Raw genomic sequence first — 26,321 nt, forward strand, 5'->3', positions numbered from 1 at the left:
CGTTTTTCAATCGGTTTGTTGACTTTTATGATAAGTTGTGAGAGTTCTTTATCCTGAGTATGAATCCCTTATTATAGAATCTGGGGATCTTTTGTGATGGGACCTGTAGCTGGGTTATTTTATTTTATTATTTTATTTATTTTTGTAGCCCAGTGTTTTTTTAATTTCCTCAGGCTAAAAAGCATTTTCTTAGGAGATGCGGTAATAAGTTCGGTGAAGCCAGTTCTCATCAGGACAAACAGGGTCATCACCAGCTAGAACAGTGCTGACATGTCCAACTACCTGGCTACCATGTGTACTGATCAGTGCTGTTGGGTCATGGTCATCCTGCCTTACCCAGGGTCAGTGGGCCCACAGTTCCCTCCTTGCACAGAGAGAAATTAGTTCATATTTCCACCTTATAAATAGAAGTAGAGGAATAAGAGGCAAATCAAAATATCCATATATTTACACTCTATTCATAAAAATCATCAAAATGAGGGTGCCTGGGTGGCTCAGTGGGTTAAGCTGCTGCCTTCAGCTCAGGTCACGATCTCAGGGTCCTGGGATCGAGCCCCACATCGGGCTCTCTGCTCAGCGGGGAGCCTGCTTCCTCCTCTCTCTCTCTCTGCCTCTCTGTGTACTTGTGGTCTCTGTCTGTCAAATAAATAAATAAAATATTTTTAAAAAAATCATCAAAATGATACATATCTATTCTGATCACCTTTCTTTTTTTTTTAAAGATTTTATTTATTTATTTGACAGACAGAGACCACAAGTACGCAGAGAGGCAGGCAGAGAGAGAGGAGGAAGCAGGCTCCCCGCTGAGCAGAGAGCCCGATGTGGGGCTCGATCCCAGGACCCTGAGATCATGACCTGAGCCAAAGGCAGAGACTTTAACCCACAGAGGCTTTAACTCACTGAGCCACCCAGGTGGCCCTCATCACCTTTCCAGTACAACTCCCTGTAGGAGAACCTCTAGTACCCGTAGAGGAGTGTACTTGTCTTACAATGACCTTTTTGAAGATTTTATATTAACTTTCTACTTTGGAGTCATTTACGGACTCATGGCCTTCCCTGGACATTTCACTTATGCCTCATGATTGTTGCAGGGTTTAGGGTGCTCAAATCACAACATAGCTTTGAAAATGGTAGCCCATTTAATTAGGATATTTGTCTTTGTAACACTACCCCAACATCCTTGAAAATATCCTTGTTTTCTGGCATCAACAGGATGCTTGTGGATTTTTCTTGTCTAAGAAATGGAATCAGCTACCCTCCAAGGACTCCCGGTTATTTTAATGGTAAATAATGTAAGACACCAATTTCTGGGCACTAGGGGTATACACAATAGTTGGGTACTGGACCTCACCTAGTAGCGACAGAGTTGGGAAAAAAAAATCGTTTAAGGTACGAGTTTATATTTGATCTTCCCGATGTAACAGCGCGGCTCTGCCCCACCGGCCTGCGGTCTGTGGACCCCGGGTCACACGGACAGCCCTCGGAGGCCGCCTTCACCGTTAGCCCCCACCTCACCACGGAGTGAACCGGGACCGCAGGAGGTCGGTGACTTGCCTGGAATCACACTGCAGCTAAGTGCGGGGCTGCCCGGCTCGTCCGATTTCAGGCACCGAGTCCCGGCCAAGCCGTGCCTCGCCCCCCCCCCCCACCCCGGCTGCCGCAAACAGTGACCTCTGTCCGTTTGCCCAGATTCTCCACCAAGTTGCCCCACTGAAGACTCCCAGGGCAGGTTTTCCAGGTCGTGGGCGGAGGGAGAAGAAAACACGACCCAGATTCTTCCCTTCCTCTGGCAGGACTCGGGGGTGCGGATGACCAGAAGAGCCCTGCACGAGAGAGGCCTGAAGGCTGAGCCCCTCCGGCGGCTCCTGCCCAGAAGGGGCCTCCGGACAAGCGCCCGGCCGGGTTCGGCGCTGCTGCCCGACGCCAGAGCGCCCGCAGGAGGAAGCAAAGCTCCGAGGGCGCCCAGGACGGTTCCGCAGGGGAAGGGGAGGTGAGCCGGCTCCCCAGGCGAGGCGAGGCCCTCGGGTCTCTCTTGGCCGCCCCGAGATCCAGCCGCGCCCCCCGCGCCCCGAGCGTGGACAAGAGCCTCGCAGCCCTCCGGCGACCGCAGGGGCCCCGGGCCGAGCCGCCCCCGTCCCCTCGAACCCAAGGTCACAGCGCCCGTCTTGCTGGCCACGGGCGCTCGCACAGTGAGCGGGCCCACGGGCACCCCCCGGGCGCAAAGGGGCACAGCTCGGACCACGCCCAGCGCCCGAGGACGCTTCGCCGCCAGAGGCTCCCGCCGCCCTGGAGTGCGGGGCGGGCGCCCACCTCCTCCCGCCCGGCGCGCCCGGCCCCGCGGCCGCGTCGCCCCCAGACCCGGCGAGGCCCACGTGCGCGCGGAGCCCCTGCCACTGCCTCCCCCGCGCCACCGAACCCCCGTCTCCCGCCCCAAGCCCCACCTGCCCCCGGCGCCCCCCGCCACCCCCCATCCGCACCCACGGCAGGCCCACGGATGCCCTGCAGGGGCCTGGGTTACCTCAAGCACCAGAGGACGTGCTTCAAGAGCTTCTACCCGGTGCCAACCTCGCCAGTCCCCTGGGAACCCACGTGGGACAGAGGCTTTCCAGCCTGGCCCCGCCAGGGGACCCGCAAGGCGTCCTGGGCTAGGAGGGCGGGCCTGGGGCATCTGGCGGAGCCCAGAGACCTGCAAAATCCCCGCCTGAACAAGGCCGGGGGGCACATGAGCCCTGTGAGTGGTTCCAAGGGCTTTCGCCAAGCTCTTCCTCCCCAGGTCCACTGCTGGGCCTGTCGTATTAGGAAAGAACGTCTCGCGTTTATTGGGAGTTCACTCTGTGCCAGGCATTGTGATTTACAGCGATGATCTCACTTAATCCTCCCAGCATCCCAGTGACACTGGTGTTCTCATTATCAGCATTTTACAGAGGAGGAGAAACTAGGTCTCAGAGAGGTTAAGGGACCTGCCCAACGTCACACAGCCAGTAGGTAGCAGAACCAGCATCCAGTCCCAGGTCCGCCTTCCTGATTCCACAGCCCCCCTGCCGCAGTGCCTCTGTTCCTACAAGAGTTAAAGGCGAAGCTTGACCCGGCATCCATTTACTCCATTTTTCTCATGGTAATTACATGACACTTTGTGTACTAAAATGAGCAGATGCTCTCTGGAATGAGATTGCGATAAAACTTGAGCCTTCAGATGTTTCACATGAAGACCAATGCCTCAGGCTCAGCCCATGGATCCCTGAAGTAACCTCTTCTCAGACCTCTGCCTTTAGAGGGCTGTTGGCCAAGGAAGCTCTACTCCAGGACCTGCTCCTATGCAGAAACTTCCTGGAAGCCAGGAAAGATGGCGTCTCCGTAGTTTGCCATCCCACTGGGCTGCCCAGGAAGCCCGTCCGGCTCCTCTGGGCCGGGCGTCCAATTTCCCAACAGAAACTCATCTTCGGGATTTGGAAATGAAAAACTGGAATTCTTGGGAATTCCTGAAATCATTCATACTCGTCTGTATTTTTCATAACATTCTGTATTTTTTAAAATACATAAGAGTAGTTACAAAGAACTGTAGGCCATAGCAAATATTAAAAAAAAACAGAATATTATTGGTAACATATGAATAATGAAATGTTTAAATCTTCAACAAGATAACTGTACCACATGGCAGTGTGTGTTGAAATTGCCCATTGGAGGACAAGCTTATTTCCAAAATTTGATTCTTGGAACATCATTCATAGGATTTGTACAAGATATATGATGCATGTAAACAGATTAATATTCCATTTGTGAAAATGACTGTTTACAACAGACAGGGCCACAGATCCACTTGTGATATGGCAACAGCTATGAAAAAGAATGATTAGACTGTGACCACTTCTTCCTTTTTTTTTTTTAACAAATATTTATTTATTTAAGTAATCTCTACACCCACTGTGGAGCTCGAACTCACAAAGCTGAGCTCAAGAGTCACACACTCCTCTGACAGAGCCAGACAGGCACCCCCACTTCTCTCCTTCTGACCCAAGTTCCCAACATATCTACCTTAGTCTTGGACTCCATCTCTCTGCATTTCCACTTGATGTCAGTGATTCCTTCCTACCAGGAATGCCTCTATGTTTATTGTTAAGCATGAATTCTCACAAGAGAATTATAATACTTTTCCTATTTTCCCAGTCTCTTGACTGATGGGTCTTGGGATTCAGGAAAACATAAATTTCCCAGAAAAATGTCAGGAAGGACTTCCGGTTTAGAAATACTATTCTGGGCTGAACAGGATTGCCAAGGCAAGGCTGCTACAGAAATAATTACCTAGTACCTCATCAGACCCTGTCACTGATGCTTCCTGGTTTCAGGGGCCTCAGAGCCAGAAGATCCAGTTGTGGATCTCAGCTCCGCCAGTTCCTGGGTGTGAGACTTTGGGCAAGTCACTTTACCTCTCCGAGCTCCCATTTAATGGATAAGCTAGTGCCGGGAAATAATATACTTGTTTCGTGAGGCGATGTTGTAGAAGGGTTGAAAGTGTGGTCTGAGGTTTGAATCCGTTACTTACTACCTCTCTGATTAGGGGCAACTTCTCGCCACTGTGACCCCATTTTGCTCCTCTGTAAAATGGAAAAGCTGAGCCCACTTCATAGGATCTGGGTGAGTTTAAGTGAGATCACCTATGAAAATTCTTCACACAGAGCATGGTAACAGTGTAAATGCTTGATCAACGTGGACCAGAGTAGCTATTACCTGCTGTATCTACCTCACGGGGCCGTTGTGAGGATGAAAGGGAGGTCACGGTGTGGAGTCGCTTTCTAAGCTGTGAAGAGGTGTCCACACTCTTCTCTTTCCTCAGAGAGGGGATGGTCAGAAGCTACTGGCTCACACTAGAGCGATCTCCAAGTCAGAGGCCTGGGGATACTTCCTGAGATCCACGGAAGGTAGTTGTGTTGAGGAAGAGGTGTCCCCATGGTTACCCGATAAACAGGGTTTAGTTGCAACCAAGTGGGCAGACTTGGGGCACATTTGGGGGGTGGGGGGCACAGATGATTTTCAGAAAGAGGCTTTGGAGAAAGGACTGTGTTAAATGGAGCCTGTCACGGTAGGTCTGTTTAATAGGGATTGGATCAGGGGAAGGGGCCATGGCCTAGAAGGTGGCGAGGGGGCTCTTTGACTGTTGTCTGAAGCCCCTCATTGGCCAAACCTCAGAAACAATTCTGTTAGCCGGAAGCAGCGCATCCTGCCCCTGCTGTGCGTGACCTGTGATGCTTATTCATCCCTAGACTGTAGATCAAACATGGATCAAAGGGTTTTCCAGAGATGAGTTTCTGCAATCCTGACGGCAGCCTGGGAAAGTGAATAGTAGCCTTACTCCCATTCTGAAGACAGGGGCTTGGAGTCTGGGAAAGTTAAGTCCATGGCCCAAGGTCATACAGCCATTCTGAGGTTGAGTCAAGATTCTTCTTGTCTTGAGACGAGAGTCCAAGCCCCTAGTCCAGGCCACCTCAACTCGTGAGATGCCAGATGCTGAGCTCGAACAAGGGGAAAGGAAAAACGAATGTGTGGAGTTCAGCGCCTAACCGGCTTCCTCTCTTGTCTTCTGCGACATCTCTCTCTCTCTCTCTCTCTCTCTCTCCCCTGATAACACTCCCACTTTCCCAGACACTGTTTATTTGCCACCAGAGACGCTTTTCTCTGCATAGCCCTTAAGTCGGGCTCCTCTGGGCCCCATTCCTTGGACTCTTTTCTCTCTCGTTTGCACAGACAGGTCCGTGAGAGACGCTCCTGTTGCCCACAGCCTGGGCTGTCGGCCGCCTCTCCAATCCAAACTGCCCCTCTGAGCACCAGCCTGGTCCAGCCAACTGCCCCCTTGACATCCCCCTGGGGCTTCCAGGCTCTCAGCTGAATTCATCATCCCTCCCTTGGCATCAGTCTCCCCCAGAGTTTCCCTTCTTAGTTGGCCTCTTAGTTTCAAGTACTGGGGTTAGCGATAGGGAATCCAAGAAGCCCACGTAGACGCAACCTCATGAATCCGTTCCTACAGCTAGACGTGGACTGTGGGGTGTGTTCTCTGACAGCTGCCAACAATTTGGGGGTGAAGTTGGAGGGTAGAAGACATCATTTAATCTGCTGTGTCCTAAGTGCCCAGCAGTGTGCTAGGTCCAGTAGCTGAAAGGGATGAGATCCTTGGCTTTTAGGAGCTTTCAGGCTACTAGAGAAGATGGGCATTAGGAATCCTCCCCAAATACGCATTCTTACAAACTGTGATAAGTACCATGAAGGAAAAGTTCAGGGAGCTATGAAAGAATGTACTCGGTCTGTATTAGGTTGGAGTGGGGGGGTCGAAGGCCATTTTGAGAAATGATAATTACTGTATCCCTGAGTACTTGAGTTGGGGGAAGAAAATCCATACAGAGGCAATAGTAGGTGTGTGCATGAAGGCTCAGAGGTGGGCAAGAACTTGGTATGTTTGGGAACCCAGAATGCAGCCATATCAATGGAGCTGCCCATGACGACGGGTCAGGATGAGATGGCACAGGCTGGCTGGGGGTGGTGGCAGGTACCTCGTGGGCCATGGTAAGGAGCCTGGATTTTTTTGGTTTAACTTTTTATTTGGAAATAATTTCAAAGTTAAGGAAAAGTGAATAGTATAGTGGACATTTGTCTGCCCTATATCCTGAATTCACCTGTTAAAATTAAGAAAGTTAATTCTTTCTCTATATGAAGTGTTACAGGTAACTTATTCTGAACTACTGGAGAATAAGTTGCACACATCACACTCCTTTATGCCTAAACAGTTACAGTGTATGTAAGAACCATTATCCACTTCACTAAATTTAACATGAATGCAACATAGTATCTCATTTACCACCATTTTGTCAATTACCTCGATAATGTCCTTTGCATAGCATTTTCCCTCTAGTCCAGGATCCCGTCTAGAAGTGAAGCGAAGCATTCCACTGCCGTTTCTCTGTAGTCTCCTTTAATCTGGAATAGTTGGCTTTGTCTTTTATGACAGTGACATGATGGAAAAATTCGGTTTTCCCTGTTAAGAGAGTATTTCATTTGGGGGTTTGTCCTCTGTTTCTTCATCACGCTTCCTGCTGGAAGACGACATAAACATTATTTTCTCTTTGCCGGTGAGACAACAAAAGGCACACAGTGTCTGTCTCCTCCGCCTTGGTGATTTAAATATTGTCCTATTAATCTGTAGTTATTGTTTTTCCCTTGTCACTGATAAGCAGTCAGGGAGGTAGTTCCAACCATGCAGATACCCTCTTCCAGAGCTTACTAAATAGATGAGATTTAACCTTCAGCAAGGCTTCTTGCCTGAAGCAAATCAGTCAGCGTCAGGAGGGTTAGAAAATGACTTCAGCTCTCTCTGCCCTTGACATGCTTCTGCCTATTTATTTACACATTTATTACTATTAGCAGGGGCTTCTGGGTTTCTGCTATTTTCCAATAATTTTGGCTATTAACCTTCATTATCTTGGTTTCAAATTACCCCAGCTTCGGGGATCTTTTCTCAGCCAGGTGCATCATAGGTGGGAGTGTGCACGAGCTGGTCCCCGAGGCTTGTGGGAGTCTGGCCACCGTGAGCCTCTGCCCTCACGTGCTGTAAGTTCAGCGTGGTCTCTGCCAGCCAGGTACTCACCCATCCAAAGTCTGTTGTCCCCTCCGCACTCCTGCACGTGCCGAGGAAAATGGGTTGAGTCTGAATGAGCATCCTAGAGCACCCTTCACTTAACCAGGGTGGTGCTGTGCAGGGGACCCTCAGTTCTGTGTAGAGGATGTCGACAAGCCCATCGGAGACACAAATAAGCAAAGGCAGAATTTCAAGACACCAAGAGGGAGGGGCAGATGTTCTGGGAGCCCGGGAAAGGCAAGAGAGTTACTAGTTGGAAATGAGGGAAGGTTCCATGTGAACCAGGAGAAGGTGGCATTTCAAGGTGGTGTGTGAATCAGGCCTTAAGGGCAGAGAGGATTATTTTCCATTTCACAAAGGAAATAGTTGATTATCCAAGCCGAAAAGAAAATGAAGGGGAGAGAAATCATTGCCCACACAGTCATTGTTGGTTATGTGCATATCCCATCAGGCAGCGACTTTTTGTTAGTCCTCTTACTGTTGGAATAATTCATTTCCAGGCCTCAGGACATTGGCTTGGAGCCTGTGGCTGGGCAGGGGGGGATAGAAGCAAGCCCGGGACCAAATGCAACTCAGGAATCAGTGCTTCGAGCCCATCCACTCGTTCCTTCATTCAGCAAACGTTTATTCAGGACTCACGTCTCCCAGGCCCTGAGGATACAATGACGATCAGAACATAGTTCCTGTTGTAAAGACCTCAAGTTTAATTGAAGGGGAACCCCAAGTGGAGAGAATTTATTGTAAAGCACGCGAAGATGCCAAAGGCAGGCTCACTGTATACAAGATGCGGTGCTGACGTGGAGACTCTAGCCGGGGAACCGGAGCCTCGGCGGTCAAGGAGCACAGCAGAGCATGCGCAGTGAGAAGGGGGGATTGAGGACACCTGTCCGGGGACCAAGGTCAAGCAGAGCCCCGGGACATAGCTCTCTGTCCGCAGCCTGGAAGGCACGTCTCTCCTACTCTTAAGCTTCTGGGTGTTTTTTTGTTGTGATTGTTGTTTTTTCTTTGTTTTGTTTTTTGTTTGTTTGTTTTTATTTCAAGTACTTCCTTTCTCTGATTTTTTTAAGGGGGGCTATTTTTGTGCTCTTTTCCAAAATCTCAACTTTTGTGGTCCACTCATTCATTTTATTTTTCTCCTTTTGACCCTAAAAAGCATTTAGTGCTCTTAGATTTACCTCTGCAGATAGATTTTACTGTATCTTATTTTTAAAATTATTTTCTAAATAGTTTGTTTTTTTTTTTTTTACTCTTGATTTACTTCTTGTCCTAAGAGTAATTTGGTAGGCTATTCATGTTTTTCCATTTCAGAGTGGAGTGTTTTATATTACTGTTAGCTGTATTGCATTTGATCAGAGACTGACTTTTAGAATTTCCACTTTTCAAAACTTACCAAAATAGTCTCTGTAGCTTAATATTTGTTGAATTTTGTCACTGTCCATGGAACTTGAATAGAAGGTACACTATTTGTTTTCAGGTTGAAAAAACTTTGTAGGGTCATATCTTCTGTGTCTTTATTTATTTTTTTGATTACTTGTTCAGAAGATGTGTTAGAATATTTCCAATAAAACTGTTTCTCATGGTTCTCCTAGTGTTTATTACTCAATATCTTTTTCGTGGATCTTTGTTATTTAACGTATGCAATTACATTGTGGAGTCAAGACAGCCTGGATTTAAACCCCGGCTCCATCACTTATTCACTTCGACTCCTTATCCAGAAAATAGAGATAATACTGGTATCTCCCTTGTAAAAGGGATTAGATGAGATGAAGGTGTCCAGTAAAGCTAGAATTCACTGCCATGATCGTTGTTATAGCGCCTGGCTGATTGCTGCTGGCATTCGAAGCCTCTGCTGTGGAGGCAGACTAGGCCTTGAAGAACCCCTTTCTTCTCTAGCCAGTACACATCTGGTAAACAGAATGCCCCATGCAAACAGCGTGCAAACACGGATTGACACACATTAGTTCTGGAGGTGGGGTCCCTGTGTCAACCTGTGTGTGGACATGTGAGTCTGAATGGCGTCCTCCAGCCTTTCCCTGGCCGGCGGGCATGTGGGATGCCAGGAAGAGGGAGCGGCCCCCGCTGTCCCCAGCTGTCATTTCAAACACTGTGTCCGCCACTCCGATCCTCAGGTCCCTTTTAGCAGCACTGCAAGCTGGGATTCTGCATGGTTCCCTGCCAATGGCCCACACCTGCAACCTTCAGGGGTTCGTTCTTGCGCACTGGAGGTGTTTCTCCGCGGAAATTTGATGTCTTCACACCCTCTCTGCTCTGGGGGCGCTTAGGGTCAGGGATGGGCGAGTCAGCGCTACAGCCCAGCTCTTTTGCCCGGAGCAGGATAAATTCTGCAGAGACGCCCCTTCACCAGGCAGAGAAGAGAACCTGTAGTCAGGAGTCACCCCGATTGTGCTGAATCTCTCCTGCGCCCCAGCTGTGGCCACGGGGTCCCAAACGGAACAAAGCAGGGCAGAGCTGAGGGCTGTGAGGTAGGGACCTGAGATGCCCCCACCCTGGCTGGTCTTCTTCCCGTGTTTCCTGTGCTCACCTGCCTACTTCATTCCCTTCATGTTTTTTTCTGAGAACTCTTCTTTGATAAATCACTTACCTGGGTTAAGCTTTTGGGAGACTCTGACCTAAGACAAGCTGCTCCGCTCCTTCCTGACAGGAGGAATCCTTATGGACTGAGCACGTTAATTTTTATTTTTTTTTTGCATTTATGTCCTTCTGGTTGCAAGAGACATAAACCCAAAGGTGTAGCTTGGACAAGAAGGTAGAAGGAGGCCAGAGTCTCCCAAGCGATCCCAAGAAGGAAAGGCGTCCTCCTGGGCCCCAGAGGCACCCGAACTCAAGTCATTCTCTCCCCAACTCTCTTGATGACTCGAGGTGCTTTGTTCCCGGCCAGCGGTGTTTCCAAACAGCTGCAAACAGGGTCCCTTCCTCAGTTTCCTCAGCTCTGCCCTGCTTTGTTCCGTTTGGGACCCCGTGGCCACAGCTGGGGCACAGGAGAGATTTAGCACAATTGGGGTGATTCCTGACTACAGGTTCTCTTCTCTTCTTGGTGAAGGAGGGGCTGTGGCCGAAGGGAGGGGTGCTAGACAGGGAAAAAGCTGATGCCCACCACATAATTCCTTGATGAAAAGAGCAGAACTTGTTCTCCCACGCTCGCAGCCGCGGTACCCCAACAGCTCGAGGCAGAAACAACTCAGGTGTCCGTCAACAGACAGACTGATAAACTGTGACACACACACACACACACACACACACACACACACAGGAACATTCTTCAGACTTTTAAGATTTTTTTTTTAAAACTTGAGAGAGAGAGCACGAGGGGAGAGAGGGTTGGAGGGAGAAGCAGACTGCCCGCCGAGCAGGGAGCGCCGTGCCGGACCCGGTCCCAGGATCCGGGATCATGACCTGAGCCAAAGGCAGTTGCTTAACCAACTGAGCCACCCAGGCACCCAACATTATTCTGCCTTTAAAAGGAAGGAAATTGGGACGCCTGGGTGGCTCCGTTGGTTAAAAGGAAGGAAATTCACAGGCTACAGCATGGATGCACCCTGAGGACATTATGCTAAGTGGGACACTTAGAGGACATCATGCTAAGAAATGAGCCAGTCACAAAAAGACACAGACTGCGTGATTCCACTGATATGAGGTCCCTAGAATAGGGAAGTTTACAAAGACAAAAAAGTAGAATAGAGGTCACCAAGGAACGGTGAGGACAAGAATAGAGGATTGTTGTTTGATGGTACAGAATTTCTGTTTAGAATCATGAAAAAGTTCTCAAAATGAGTGGTGGCGATGAGTGCACAACATGAAAACATATTTATGGCCAGTGAATTGGGTACTTAAAAAGGGCTCAGTACTAGAATTCCCCAGAGAAACAAAACCAGTATATATGAGGAAGAGATTTGTTGCGAGGATTTGGCTCTTGCAATTACAGAAGCTGCAACGTCCCAACCCAGGAGCCGATGGTGTAAGATTCAGCCTGAGTCTCCGAACGAAGCGAGGAACAAAGACCAAAGCCCCGGCTCCAAGACGGGCAGGCAGAGAGAATTCTTTCCTCCTCAGCCTTCTATTCTAGTCAGGTCTTCCATATGAGAAGTGATGCCTTCCCATACTAGGTAGGGCAACCTGCTTTACTCAGTCTACCAACTCAGTTTTTTAAACGATTTATTTACTTATCTATTCATTTATTCACGGGAGAGAGAGAACATGATGGGGGGAGGGAGGAGCAGAGGGAGAGGAAGGAGACTCCGCACTGAGCAAGAGGCCAAGGCGGGGCTCGATCCCAGGATCCCGGGATCATGGCCGGGAGTCGAAGGCAGACGCTTAATCGACTGAGCCACGCAGGTACCACAGTGTACTGAAATTTAAAAAAAGAATTAACATCAATTCTTCTCAAACTCTCTCAAAAATCAGAAGAGGAGGCAACACTCCCGAACTCATGAGGCCAGGGTTACTCTGACACCAAAATCAGATCAAAACAACCCAAGAAAAGTGCAGACCAACACTATGAACACCGATATAAAAATCCTCAACAAAATACTAGGAAGCCAAATGTAAGAGCATATTAAAAGTATTTGGGCAGGAGCACCTCAGTGGCTTGGTCAGTTAAGTGTCTGACTTTTGATTTCAGTTCAAAGCATGATCTCAGGGTGATGAGATCAAGCCCCAAACTGAGCTCTGCACGAAGTGTGCAGCTGCTTAAGATTCTCTTTCCCTCTCCCCCTCCCCTCACCCACTGACTCTCTCTGCCTCGCTCTCTCTCGTTCTCTTAAAAAAAAAAAAGGACTGGGGTGCCTGACTGGCACAGTCTATGGAGCACGGAACTCTTCATCTCAGGATTGTGAATTCAAGCCCCATGTTGGGAAGAGATGACTTAAAAATAAAATGATAGAGGACGCCTGGGTGGCTCAGTGGGTTAAGCCTCTGTCTTCCGCTCAGATCATGGTCTCAGGGTCCTGGGATCGAGCCCCAAGTTGGGCTCTCTGCTCCGCGGGGAGCCTGCTTCCTCCTCTCTCTCTGCCTGCCTCTCTGCCTACTTGTGATCTCTGCCTGTCAAATAAATAAATAAAATCCTTTAAAAATAAAATGATAGATAGATAGAGAAATGGATTAAATACCATGACCAATTAGGATTTATCCCAGAAATGCAAACATGGTTTAACACACAAAAATTAATCGGTGTAATACAGCACACTAATAACATGAGAGGGAAAATACGTGATCTTCTCAATTGATGTTATAACAGATATGACAAAGTTCAACATTTTTTGAGATAAACACATTCAGTACACTAGGAATAGAAAGGATCTTTTTCAAAATCATAAAGTGCAGTTATGAAAAACCCACAAGTAACATGGTGGTGAAACTCAACATTAAGTTTTCCCTCTAAGATAAAGGACAAGACAGGGATGCTCACGTTCCCCACTGTTACTCGAAGTTCTAGACAGAGCAATTAGGCAAGGCAAAGAAAGGAAAAGCATACACGCTGGAAAAGAAGTAGAATTATGGCTATTCACAGATGGCGTGGTCCTAGACATGAAAAACAAATCCCAAAGATTCCTAGAAACCACTAGAGCCAATAAACAAATTCAGCAAGGTTGCAGAGTACAAGATTAACACCAAAAAATTTAGCTGTGTTTCTGCATATCAGCTATGAACAATCTAAAAGGAAACTTGTACTTACAGTAGCATTAAAAGGAATAAAATACCTAGGAATAAATTAAACTAAGGAGATGAAAGACCTGTATGCTAAAAATTGCAAAACATTATTGAAAGAAATTAAAGACGACCCAAATTAGTGGAAGGACACCCTTTGTTTATGGATTAAAAGACTTAACATTGGGGGCGCCTGGGTGGCTCAGTGGGTTAGGCCACTGCCTTCGGCTCAGGTCATGATCTCGGGGTCCCGGGATCGAGTCCCGCATTAGGCTCTCTGCTCAGCGGGGAGCCTGCTTCCTCCTCTCTCTCTGCCTGCCTCTCTGCCTACTTGTGATCTCTGTCTGTCAAATAAATAAATAAAATCTTTAAAAAAAAAAAAAAAGACTTAACATTGTTAAGATGGCAGTGCTATCCAAAGTGATCTCCAGATTCAGGTGCAGTCCCTATAAAATGTCAATGGCCGTTTTTGTTTTGTTTTGTTTTGTTTTTTTGTAAAAATGGAAGAGCCAATCCTTTATTTATCCAGATTCAAGGGGTCCTGGAGAGCCAAAACAATTTTGAAAAAGGAGAACGAAGTTGAAGGATTCATACCTCCCAATTTTATTTTTATTTTTTTAAAAGATTGTATTTATTCATTTGACAGACAGAGATCACAAGCAGACAGAGAGAGAGGAGGAAGCAGGCTCCCCGCTGAGCAGAGAGCCCGATGTGGGGCTCGATCCCAGGACCCTGAGATCATGACCTGAGCCGAAGGCAGAGGCTTTAACCCACCGAGCCACCCAGGCGCCCCCATCCCTCCCAATTTTAGAACTTATTGCAATACTACAGTAATCAAAACAGTATAGTACTTGCATAAAAATAGACAAATAAATCAATGGGATAGAAATGAGAGTCCAGGGACACCTGGGTAGCTCAGTGGGTTAAAGCCTCTGCCTTTGGCTCATGTCATGATCTCAGGGTCCTGGGATCGAGCCCCACATTGGGCTTTCTGCTGAGCAGGGAGTCTGCTTCCCCCTCTCTCTCTGCCTGCCTCTCTGCCTACTTGCTATCTCTGTCAGTCAAATAAATGAATAAATAAAAATCTTTAAAAAAAAAAAGTGAGAGTCCAGAAACAAAACCTTACATCTGTGATCATTTGGTTTTTGTAAGGGTTTTTGTAAGGGTGGATATCCACATGTAAAAGGATAAAGCTGGACACGTAACTATATCACATATAATAATTAACTCGTAATGAATCAATGATCTAAATACAAGAGCTAAAGCAAAACTCCTGGAAGAAAATAGAGTGGTAAATCTTTCATGACCTTGAATTTGGCAATAAAGTTCTAGATATGATACTAAAATCATGACCAACAAGAGAAGATAAATTGGATGTAGTGTAGGCACTTCTACTGGAAATTTCCCTCTAAGCACTGTGTTAGCTGATCTTATATATTTTGTATGTAACATTTTCATTTTCATTCATTGCAAAATGTCTTCTACTTTTCATTGTAATTTATTCTTTGATCCATTGGTTATGTATGAATATGTTCCTTAATTTCTACATATTTGTGAGTTTCTCAAATTTCCTCCTGTTACTGATTTCTAATAACATTCCATTTTTGTCAAAGTTGTGTGATTCATTTCACAGTGTATACAAACACCAAATCATTACACTGTACACTGAAACTAATATGTTCTATATCAATTATACCTCAAAAAAAGTTTGACTCAATCTTTTTAAATGTACTGAGACCAAAAATAAATAAATAAACAAATTTTAAAAATTTACTGAGACTTGGGACACCTGGGTGGCTCAGTTGGTTGAGCGGCTGCCTTCGGCTCGGGTCATGATCCCAGAGTCCCAGGACTGAGCCCCATGTCAGGCTTCCTGCTCAGCTTCCTGCTTCTTCCTCTGACCCCCACCCCTGTCATACTCTCTTTCTCAAAGAAAAATATTTAAAATTTAAGTATTTAAATTTATCATTTAAATTTAATAATATTTATTTCTTTGAGAGAGAGAGAACATGAGCAGGGGGAGGGGCGGAGGAAGAGGGAGAGAATCCTGGCTCAGACTCCCAGGTGAGCGTGGAGCCTGATGCAGGGTTCTCTCCCAGGACCCTGAGATCACGACCTGATCGCAGTGGAAGAACTGGACCCTCAACCGACTGAGTCACTCAGCTGCCTTGAGACATATTGTGTGACCTAATGTATGTTCTCTCTTGGACAACAGTCCATACGCACTTGATAAAAACATGTATTCTGCTCTTGTATGGAGGGTTCTACAAAGTTCTGTCTGTCTATTCCATGCAAATAGAATGCTACTAGACAGATCATCTATTTCCTTGTTAATCTTCTATCTAGTACCACTATCTATTATCGATACTAGGGTATTGAAGACTCTGACTATTATTGTTGAATTGCCTACTCCTTCCTTCAATTCTGTCACAAAATAAACTGTCAACCAAAAATTCTATACCTGGAAAAATTATCCTTCAAGAATGAAGGAGAAATTAAGACTTTTCTGGATAAATGAAAACTGAGGGAGCTCATTATTTGTAGACTTGCCTTGTAAGAAATGCTAAAGGGAGGGGCACCTGGGCGGTTCATTAATTAAGCATCTGCCTTCAACTCAGGTCATAATCCCAGGGTCCTGGGATCGAGCCCCACACTGGGCTCCCTGCTCTGTAGGAAGCCTGGTTCTCCCTCTCCTGCTCCCCCTGCTTGTGTTCCTTCTCTCACCGTCTCTCTCTGTCAAATAAATAAATAAATAAAATTTAAAAAAAAAAAGAAAGAAATGCTAAAGGGAGCTCTTCAGGCTGTAATGAAAGAACACTATGACTCAAAATCATAAGAAAAAAATGTAACTTTTATACTAGTAAAACTAATTTCATAAATATAAAAGCCAGTATTATTGTATTTTTTGTTTGGCTGGTAACTTCTCTCTTTTTCTTGTATGATTTAATAGGGAAATGCATAAAACAATAATTATAGATCGATTTTGATGGGTATATATGTATAAAGATGTAAACTGTGACAATAACAGTATAAAAGGCAAGAACAGGGATATGTGGGAGGAAAATGTTTGTGTAGAATTGAAACTAAGTTGGTATTTTTCAAACAAGATTGTTACAAGTTTAAGATGGTAATTGTAACCCTATGGCAACCACTAAAAATAATAATAATAATACAATATACATGAAGGGAATCAAAATGGTACACCATAAAAAATCAACTGAATAAAAAAATGATAAGGAAAGAACTGAAGAACAAAAAACACATAAGACACACATAAATAGCTAAATGGCAGAAATAAATTATTCCTTCTCAACAATCACATTAAGTCTAAACAGGTTAAATCCTCCCCTTCTATTAAAATATAGTGATGGGTAGATTTAATTAAAAAAAACAAAACAAAACAAAACAAGGCTGCGTGTTTGGCTCAGTCATTGGAACATGTGATTCTTGATCACAAGGTTGTAAATTCAAGGCCCATACTGAGTGTAGAGATTACTTAAAAATAAAATCTTTGGGCGCCTGGGTGGCTCAGTGGGTTAAAGCCTCTGCCTTCGGCTCAGGTCACAATCTCAGGGTCCTGAAATCGAGTCCCGCATCAGAGTCTCTGCTCGGCAGGGAGCCTGCTTCCTCCTCTGTCTCTGCCTGTCTCTCTGCCTGCTTGTGATCTCTCTCTGTCAAATAAATACATGAAATCTTTAAAAAAATAAAAATAAAAATAAAATATTTAACAACAATGAAAACAACAGGGTCTATCTGTATGCTGTCTACAAGAGATCCACCTTTTAAAAAATTTTATTTATTCATTTGAGAGAGAGCAAGAGCATGAGTTGAGGGGCAGAGGGAGAAGGGGAGGCAGAGGGAGAAGCAGACTCCCTGGGGAGCAGGGAACCCAACCCCAGGTCCTGGGATCATGACCTAAGTAGAGAAGGCAGACACTTAACCCACTGAGCCATCCGGGTGCCCCAAGAGAGCCACTTTAGATATAAGAACATAAAGAGGTTGAGGGGTTGAGGTTGAGGTTCAGGTTGAGCTCAGTCAGTTGAGCCTCTGACTCTTTTTTTTAATAGTTTTTTTTTTTTTTTAAGATTTATTTAGGGGCACTGTGATCTGTCGGTTAAGTGTCTGCCTTCGGCTGGGGTCATGGTCCCAGGGTCTTGGGATCAAGCTCCAAATCTGGCTCCCTGCTCAGTGGGGAGCCTGCTTCTCCCTCTCCCTCTGCCTGCCGCTCCCCCTGCTTGTGCTCGCTCTCCCTCTCTCTCTCTCTGTCAAATAAATAAATAAATCTTTTTTTTTTTTTGAAGGATAATAAGAAGGGCACCTGGGTGGCTCAGTCATTAAGCATCTGCCTTCCGCTCAGGTCATAGTCCCGGAGTCTCAGGATCGAGCCCCACATTGGGCTCCCTGCTCCGCGGGGAGCCTGCTTCTCCCTCTCCCCCTCCCCCGGCTTGAGTCCCCTCTCTCGCTGTATCTCTCTCTGTCAAATAAATAAAATCTTTAGAAAAAATAGCAAGAGACAAAGAAGGACATTATATGTTGATTAAAGATTCAATACAAGAAGACATAATAATTGTAAACATACACACATCTAACAAGAGAGTCTCTAAACATATGAAGCAAACATTGACAAAATTGAAGGGAAAAATAGATTTATGGTAGTAACACTTGGAGATTTTACCCTACTTTCAGCTATGGAAACAGTCTGGTAGTTCCTTAAAAGGCTAAACATAGAGTTACCATAGATTCAACTACTTCTTCCTTCCAAGCAACCTGAAAGCAAGGATTCAAGCAGATGCTTGCGTGTCAACGTTCATGGCACCATTACTCACAGTGGCCAAAAGGTGGAAATAAACCAAATGTCCATCAACAGATAAATGAATAAACAAAATGTGGTGTACACACTCAATGGAATAGTTTTCAGCCATATAAAGGAATGAAGTTCTAATACACACTTCAACACAGATAAACCTGGAAAACATTACGCTAAGTGAAATAAGTCAGATGCTAGAGAGCAGATATTGTGTGATTCCACATATATGAGGTATCTAGAATAGGCAAATTCACAGAGATGGAAAGTGGATTAGGAGTTACCAGGGGCTGAGGGGAGAGAGAAATGAGCAGTTACTGCCCAGTGGTTACAGGGTTCTGTCTGGAGTGATGAAACACTTTTGAAATAGATAGTGGTGGTGGTTGCACAACATTGTGATGCAATTAATGTCACAGAATTGTACATTTAAAAATAGATTAAAAGGCAAATTTTATGTTATATATGACCAAAAATTTTTTTAAAGATCTTATTTATTTAAAAAAAAAGATCTTATTTATTTATTTGACACACACACACACATACAGAGAGAGAGAGAGAGAGAGAGGGAACACAAGCAGGGGGAGTGGGAGAGGAGGGGAAAAAGGCTTCCTGCTGAGCGGGGAGCCTGATAAGGGGCTTGATCCCAAGACCCTGGGATCTTGACCTGAGCTAAAGGCAGGTGCTGAACTGATTGAGCCACCCAGGTGTCCCACAATTCATTTTTTTTTAGTGTTGTTGTATTCTGAGACCTTGCTGAATTCACTGATTAGATCTAGGGATTTGTTGGTAGAATCCTCAGTATTTATTCTGTGAATGATCGTGTTATCTGCAAGTAAGGGAACTTTCGTTTCTTCCATTACAATCTGCAAGCCCTTTATTTTCTTGCCCTATTGCATGAGTTAGAACTTCCATTAGAGGTGAGAAGGGAAATTCTTTAATTTTTATTTTCTGGGGCACCTGGGTGGCTCAGTGGGTTAAGCCTCTGCCTTCGGCTCAGGTCATGATCCCAGGGTCCTGGGATGGAGCCTCGTGTCCGGCTCCCTGCTCGGTGGGGAGCCTGCTTCTCTCTCTCTGTCTGCCTCTCTGCCTACTTGTGATCTCTCTCTGTCAAATAAATAAATAAAATCTTTTTCAAAAATTTATTTTCCAAATGTTGGTAATGTTATACAAAAATTACAACTTAAAAAACGAAAACTGAATTTTGTATTTTGACCTTGTTTCCTAGACGGAGCTAAATTCATTTATCAGCTCTAGTAGCTGTTTCACAAGTTTCCTTGTTCATGTCACCTGCAAACGGAGACAGTTTACTTCTCTTCTGATTCTTACGCCTTTCCTTTTTCTTGACTTACTGCACTGGCCAGTGCCTCCAGGACTATGTCAAATAAATGTGGTGAAAGGGGTCATCTTTGGCTTGTTCACAGTCTTAGATTGAAAGTATACAATATCTCACCTTTAAGTATGATTTTGGCAGTAGATCTTTTTTTAAAAAAATAATTATTTTCTTTGAGAGAGAGAGAGAGAGAGAGAGAGTGTGTGTGTGTGTGTGTGTGTGTGTGTGAGAGAGACAGGGAACAAGGGAGGGCAGAGGCAGAGGGAGAGGGAACGTCCTAAGCCGACTGGCACTGGGCATGATCTCATGACCCTGAGTTCATGGCCTGAGCAGAGTTCAAGAGTCAAAGGCTCAAATGACTGAATGAAACAGGCACCCCTGTAGATTTTTTTTCTACATAGATTTTGTGAGATGAGGAAGTTCCCTTCTGGGCGCCTGGGTGGCTCAGTTGGTTGGACAACTGCTTTCGGCTCAGGTCCTCACCCTGGAGTCCTGGCACTGAGTCCCGCATCGGGCTCCCTCTTCAGTGAGGAGTCTGCTTCTCCCACTGACCCTGCCCCACTCAAGCTCTCTCTCTCTCTCTCACACACACAAGTAAATAAAATCTTAAAAAAAAAAAAAAAGGAAGTTCCCGTCTACAGAGTTTTTAATTTGGGTTACTATATTTGGCTATTTGTATTATATTTGTATTCTATTTGGCTTTTTTCAAATCTGTTAGTTTATTTGGTAGTGGTAGTGGTGGTGTTTCCTGCTTCTTGCAATTATTTTTCAAGTTTATGTCCTATTTTTTTTTTAACATAATATTCAGGGGTACTTGACTGGCTCAGTCAGTAGAGCATGTAGCTCTTGATCTTGGGGTTGTGAGCTCAAGTCCCACATTGGGTGTAGAGAGTACTTAAATAAACATAAACAAACAAACATAACAATAATCAGAGATTATAGTCTTGGTTTAATAATTCCAATATATGAAATATTTATAAATGTTGGCTTCTGCATTCTGTCATTTCTGTGTGCTGGAATATTTCTGACTGTCCATTCTCTTCAAAAACTTATTTAAAGGAATTAGCTTCTACCAGTTACCTGAACACTGCCAATCTGCAGTCACTTTAAATATACAGCTTGAGTATTTTTCTCTTTTTTGACCCCACCAATGATGTAATTTGAAGCTACATACCCACTCCAGGCCTGGCTTTTCATCACAACTCAGAAATAGTTTCTTTCTTGTCTTCTGCTCAGCACCTAGGTACTTAACTTGTAATCCCCCAGGGCAAAGCGCCTGGGTTAGGTTCCTCTCGGTTGACTCATTTTTGAATCCTGCAGGGGGCATCTCTTCCTAATCACTAGGATGGGCTTGGATTTCTGTTCTGAAATGCCTGCTCAAGTTGACCTAGTTTAGCAAATGTTCTCAGGGTGAAGGGTGTTTCAGTACTCGGGTTCCTCTCTGGGCTCACATTTTCATCTAGATTTTAGACTGGTAGTTCCTCTTTGTTCTTCAGTACTTTCAGAAAGTGATTTTATTTACTTATTTGACAGAGAGAGAATGTAAGCAGGGGGAGATGCAGAGGGAGGGGGAGAAGCAGGCTCCCCACTGAGCAGGGAACTGACCTGGAGCTCCATCCCAGGCCCCTGAGATCCTGACCTGAGCCAAAGGCAGACGTTTAACAAACTGAGCCACCAGACCTCCCTGTTCTTCAGTACTTTAAAAAAATATTTATTTATTTATTTGACAGGCAGCGATCACAAGTAGGCAGAGAGGCAGGCAGAGAGAGAGAGAAGGGGAAGCAGGTTCCCAGCTAAGCAAACAGCCCGATTTGGGGCTCAATCCCAGGACCCTGAGATCATGACCCGCCCACTGAGCCACCCAGGCCCCCCCGGGAGAGAACAAATTCTTAAGCAGGCTCCAGGCTCTGCACAGAGCCTGACTCGGAACTCGATCTCACCACCCTGAGATCATGAGCTGAGCAGAAATCAAGAGTCAGACACTTAAGCAGCTTGAGTCATCCAGGCGCCCCTCTCCATGGCTCCATTGAAAAGATTTTCCCAGTGATTCTAATAGGACCCTCTCACTCATTAGAGGTTCACGGGGGTAACTCTCGCCCCTTACAGAGGTGAAAGGAAGACTTCCTGACCCTTGACTCAGTTACCAAACCCTGTTCTGTAATCTGGTCACATCCATGCTTCTCTGATTAAAACATTCTCCTTGGGGCGCCTGGGTGGCTCAGTCATTGGGTGTCTGTCTTCAGCTCAGGTCCTGGCACTGGGCTCCTAGGGCTCCCTGTTTCTCCCTCTCCCACTCACCCCCCCCCTTGTATTCCTTCTCTCGATGTCTCCATCTCTCTGTCAAATAAATGAATACAATTTAAAAAATATATATAGAAAGAAAGAAAGAAAAAAACTCTCTCCTGTGGGGCACCTGGCTGGCACAGTGGACGGAGCATGCAAACCTTGATCTCGGGGTTTTGAGTTTGAGCCCCACACTGGGTGTAGAGATTACTTAAAAAAAAAAAAAAAAAAAGGCTGTCCTAGTAAACACTGCAAACATGTATTTTCCCAAGACCACAAGGCCACTGCACCCCAGCCTTCCCACCTCAGCTGGTGGAAACTCCTCTTTTCGCTGCTCAGGTTAAAAATCTCAGAGTGACTCTTAATTCGTATCTTTATCTCATAACCCATTTCCAACCTTTTGAGAAATCCTGGGGGCTCTACCTTCAAAATAGACCCAGAATCTGACCATCTCTCACCACCTGCGTCACCACCACTCTAGCACAAGCTACCATCAGCTACACGCTGTGGCAGGCATTATTGCAATAACCTTCTAGCAGGCGTGCCTGCTTCTGTCCTTGTCCCTCTGGTTAGTTCACAACCCAGCAGCCAGAACGGTTATTTTAGAATATGTCAGATGATGTCACCCTTCTGCTCAAAACACTGCAATGGCTCTCTATTTCGGAGTAAAAGCCAAGCGTACAAGAACCAGACAAAATCTGCGCTCTCTCTCTCTCTCTCTCTCTTTCTCTCTCTCTCTCCCCCAGTCGCGTCCGGCACTCTCCCCTCCCTCACAGGCTCCTGCCACCACACGCACACACTTCTCCTTGCTGTTCTTCAGTGACACCAGCCAGCTGTCCTCCGCCCGGCATGCTCTGCCGCCAGCCCGTTAGCTACCCGTCTTCCCTCCTTCAACGCTCACTTTCTCACTTGTGTGCAATCTGGCCAAACCTGCTCCCTTGACCTTGCTCTACCTTAGCGCCCCCTTAGCCATGGTTTCACTTTCCGCAGTTTCCATTACACAGGGTCAAGCACAGTTTGGAAACAGAATTCTTCCAAAGGTCAGGAGTAGCCTGCGCTGCAATGCCCACCTCGCTCACCTTGCCTGCTCTCACCGTGTAAGCTCTTGATCATCTCACATTATCACAAGAAGGGTGAGGACAGGACACGGAGATATTTTGAGACACAGAGAGAGAGACCACATTCACAGAACTTTTCCTACAGTATATTGTTAGAATTGCTCTTTTTATTATTGTTGTTGTTAACCTCTTACTACGCCTGATTTATAAATTAAATTTATCATAGGTATGTATGTATGTATAGGAAAAAACACAGTATAAGTAAGGTTCGGTACTATCTGGGGTTTCAGGCATCCACTGGGAGTCTTGGAACATATTGCACACACACACTCACATAGACTCACACCCCTCCGGAGGGGTCTACTGTACTGTACTGCATTTTTCTGTACTGTGCTGCACTTCCCCCCATAGCCTTGTATTATCTCCCTTGTCTAAGAATAGAAGCTACAAGAAGGCAGAAATCTGTTTTGTTCACTGAGCCCAAGAACTCAGGAAAGTGTCTATCACAGCGGCTTCAAAAATGTCAAACGTAAACTTTATTTTTTTAATATAAAATCTGAGTGCCTGTATTCCTCGCAATACTACAACTAAGAAGTATGACTAACAGGATCAGGTCGTGGGACCCAGGGGTTCTCGGACGCCCGCTACCTTCACCCGCACCTAGGAGGGCAGCTACTTTGAACTGGAAACACTGATTTCAGCTCACGGAAGCCCCTTCTCTGCTCAGCTTCTGCAAAGTGTGCGTCCGGGGCTCACCTTGTCCGGCCTGGACGAGATTCCCCTTCCCCCAGGGCCAGGGTCCTTCATGCCGCCAACCCGTCAACATCCCCGGCCTTCCTGCCCCCGAAAGGCCTTCGCTTTCCGAAAGTTTGCGCCGAGAGCGGCGGGCGGAGCAAACGTCGCAGGTGCGCGGTTCGCGGGGGCGGTGGCCTGGGTCACCGCGGGGCTCCACCCGCGCCGGGAGAAAATGGGCGGGGTGTGGACGAGAACGTGCCGCCTCTATCACGGCGCGCCTTGGGATTGGCTCGCCACTGCTGGGCCACGCCCCCAGCCGGGCTCTCGCCACGCCCCCAGCGGTGAGCCGTCCGGGGCCAGGTGCGAGGCTGCGAGCCAGGTGCGAGCCAGGTGCGAGCCAGGTGCGAGCCCCGTACGAGCCAGGTGCGAGCCAGGTGCGAGCCTAGCGAGCCAGGTGCGAGCCTAGCGAGGAACCCTCAGAGGCCCGGACACAGGCGCCCTTCTCCGGGGAGTCGCCCCGCGCCGTCGCGGGGAGATGTGCTTCTGCCCCCGGGACCCTGCAGGTCCCCGGTTATTCATTCACGCGGCGGTGCCAGCCCGGACCTGGATCCCGGGCCAGGAAATTTCCGAGAAACCTCGACCCAGGGCCGGCCTCTCGCCTAAGCCGCTCTTAGGAGAGGGATTGGATTCAGTAGAGGATCTCCAAGGAGCCAGCCCCGTCAGCAGACCTTCAGGGAAGTCCCTGGCTTCGGGGGGCTTTGGCTTCCTCAAGTGGAAACGCATAGACATGGGGGAACCCAGAACTAGCCGCAGCTCAGGCACTCACTTGCTGTGGGGCCTTGACCAAGACACACCCTGTTGTGCCCTCATCTCACTGCGAAGGGGACTTGATGTCCTCTAAGGTCCCTTTCGTCCTTCCTAGTTATGAGGCTGCCCTGACAACACGCGTGAAGTTTCTTTGTAAGTGTTCCAGGAATGAGGGAAGAGTCTAGAACGGCATCTAAAAATAAAATAGGGACTGTTAACAGGGGAGTGAGAGCCTGCAGCTCAGGAGGCCTTGCCGGAAAGGAGAATGGAATAACCCTCTCTACTTTAATGCCCTCACTTTACAGAGGAGAAAACTATGAGGGTAGCTAGGTCCGGCCGCTAATAGGAAGAACCCAGGTTTTCTGGCTTCACTGCATGATCAGTCCCTTTGCACGCAGTGTTGGCTAACAGAAGGCATAGACATGTAAAAGCAGGTAGAGAAATTGTCCACAGAAATAAAAGCAATTTAGTTGGTAACTTTAGATCTTTTCAAGTTGGGGTGCCTGGTGGCTCAGTCGTGAAGTGCCTGCCTTCCACTCCGGTCATGATCCCAGGGTCCTGGGATCCAGCCCTGCATCGGGCTCCCGGCTCAGCGGGAAACCTGTTTCTTTTCTCTTTCTCCTACTCCCCTGGCTTCTGCCCCCTCTCACCGTGTCTCTCTGTTGAATACATAAAATAAAATCTTGTAAAAAATAAAATAAAACGTTTTAATTGAATTAGAAACTTCCCACTTTCGTTTACTTAAGATTTGTATCCTGCCTACATTTAGGGTGACCTTCAAAGCAGAAACAGAGCAATAAAAAAATAAAACAGAAGCAAGTTATTTCCCTCTTCTGCTTTTTCTTTGTCACCCTTACCTCCGCAGAAGAGCTTCTCGACTTCTGATGTTCCCAAACAACCCTCTGAAGTACTCTTCAGTGACCATCCACCCAGCTTCCAAAAAAATAATAATAATAAAGCCAAAACCCAGGTGTGACATTCATATATGAAATGCCCAGACGAGGCAAATAGATATAGAAGTTTATAGATTCGAAGTTTATCGCAGGAATGATGAAAATGTACTAAAATTATGGTGACGGTGGCACAACTCTTGTAACAGCCTGGAAATCCGTGGATTGTGCATTGCACTTGAAGTGCACAACATGTGAACTCTATCTCAATGAAGTTACAACAGCAAGAGAGACCTACCAGAAAGCAGTAACGGGGCTGTGCTGTACCTGGGGCACCTGGCTGGCTCAGCCGGCGGAGTGCCTCGCTCTCAGTCCTGGGGCTGTGAGTTCAAGCCCCACCCTGGGTGGAGAGATGACTTTAAAAATCTTTGAAAAAGGTGGGCGGGGGGTGGGGAAGGATACACATGGCAGAATAGAGCCTCACAGGATATTGAAGAAGTGACATAGAGAAAAATCAGAAAGAAAGGGAATGTTGAGGAGGAAAAGAAATCAACATTGATCTTTTGTGATTTCTCCCCCCTCCTGGGCTATTTCAGAGACGGCAGACAGTGTGTGAGTAGCTTTTAGCCTCATCTGGGCTGCCTTTCTGCTGGAGGAGCTCTTGGAGGGAGCACTGTGTGGTGGGCTGTTCCACAACCTAGAGAAGTCCCCTCAGCCTCCCCATCTAACACTTCAGCACCTTCCCTGTCCTCCACACTCCCTAGCTCACTTTGTTTTTCCCTTCTTTTTTAAAAGATTTTATTTATTTATTTGACAGAGATCACAAGCAGGCAGAGAGGCAGGCGGTGGGAGGGGGAAGCAGGCTCCCTGCTGAGCAGAGAGCCCGATGCGGGACTCGATCCCAGGACCCTGAGATCATGACCCGAGCCGAAGGCAGCGGCTTAACCCACTGAGCCACCCAGGCGCCCTCTCACATCCTTCTTTAAGTCCTTACTCAAATAATTAAAAAGTACACCTTTAGAATTAATATATATCTTCAAAACTCTTTATTTATTTATTTTTTTAAAGATTGTATTCATTTATTTGACAGAGGTCACAAGTAGGCAGAGAGGCAGGCACAGAGAGAAAG

General features: G+C 46.5%; 1 protein-coding gene and 1 long non-coding RNA gene across 3 annotated transcripts in view; one reads left to right on the forward strand and one right to left on the reverse strand.

The window, feature by feature from the left end:
• Nucleotides 1-2,135, forward strand: part of BCL7C (BAF chromatin remodeling complex subunit BCL7C) — a 34,419-nt gene extending 32,284 nt beyond the window's left edge. The window contains exon 6 of the mRNA XM_032328348.1: nucleotides 1,794-2,135. Within this exon, the coding sequence (XP_032184239.1) occupies nucleotides 1,794-1,994 (201 nt within the window). The 3' untranslated portion in view covers nucleotides 1,995-2,135. The remainder of the gene's footprint in view (nucleotides 1-1,793) is intronic.
• Nucleotides 2,136-3,929: 1,794 nt separating this feature from the next.
• Nucleotides 3,930-23,714, reverse strand: LOC116581256. Of its 2 annotated transcripts, XR_004281968.1 has the most exons (4): nucleotides 23,517-23,714; nucleotides 20,594-20,658; nucleotides 6,863-7,021; nucleotides 3,930-6,144 (listed from the first exon to the last, which is right to left on the reverse strand). It is a non-coding gene; the product is annotated as an uncharacterized LOC116581256 (long non-coding RNA). The 2 variants fall into 2 exon arrangements; XR_004281967.1 differs by having other exon boundaries at nucleotides 3,930-7,021.
• Between the last annotated feature and the right edge of the window lie 2,607 nt (nucleotides 23,715-26,321).

Source organism: Mustela erminea, chromosome 20 (genome assembly GCF_009829155.1).
Source record: "Mustela erminea isolate mMusErm1 chromosome 20, mMusErm1.Pri, whole genome shotgun sequence".
Lineage (NCBI taxonomy): Eukaryota > Metazoa > Chordata > Mammalia > Carnivora > Mustelidae > Mustela > Mustela erminea.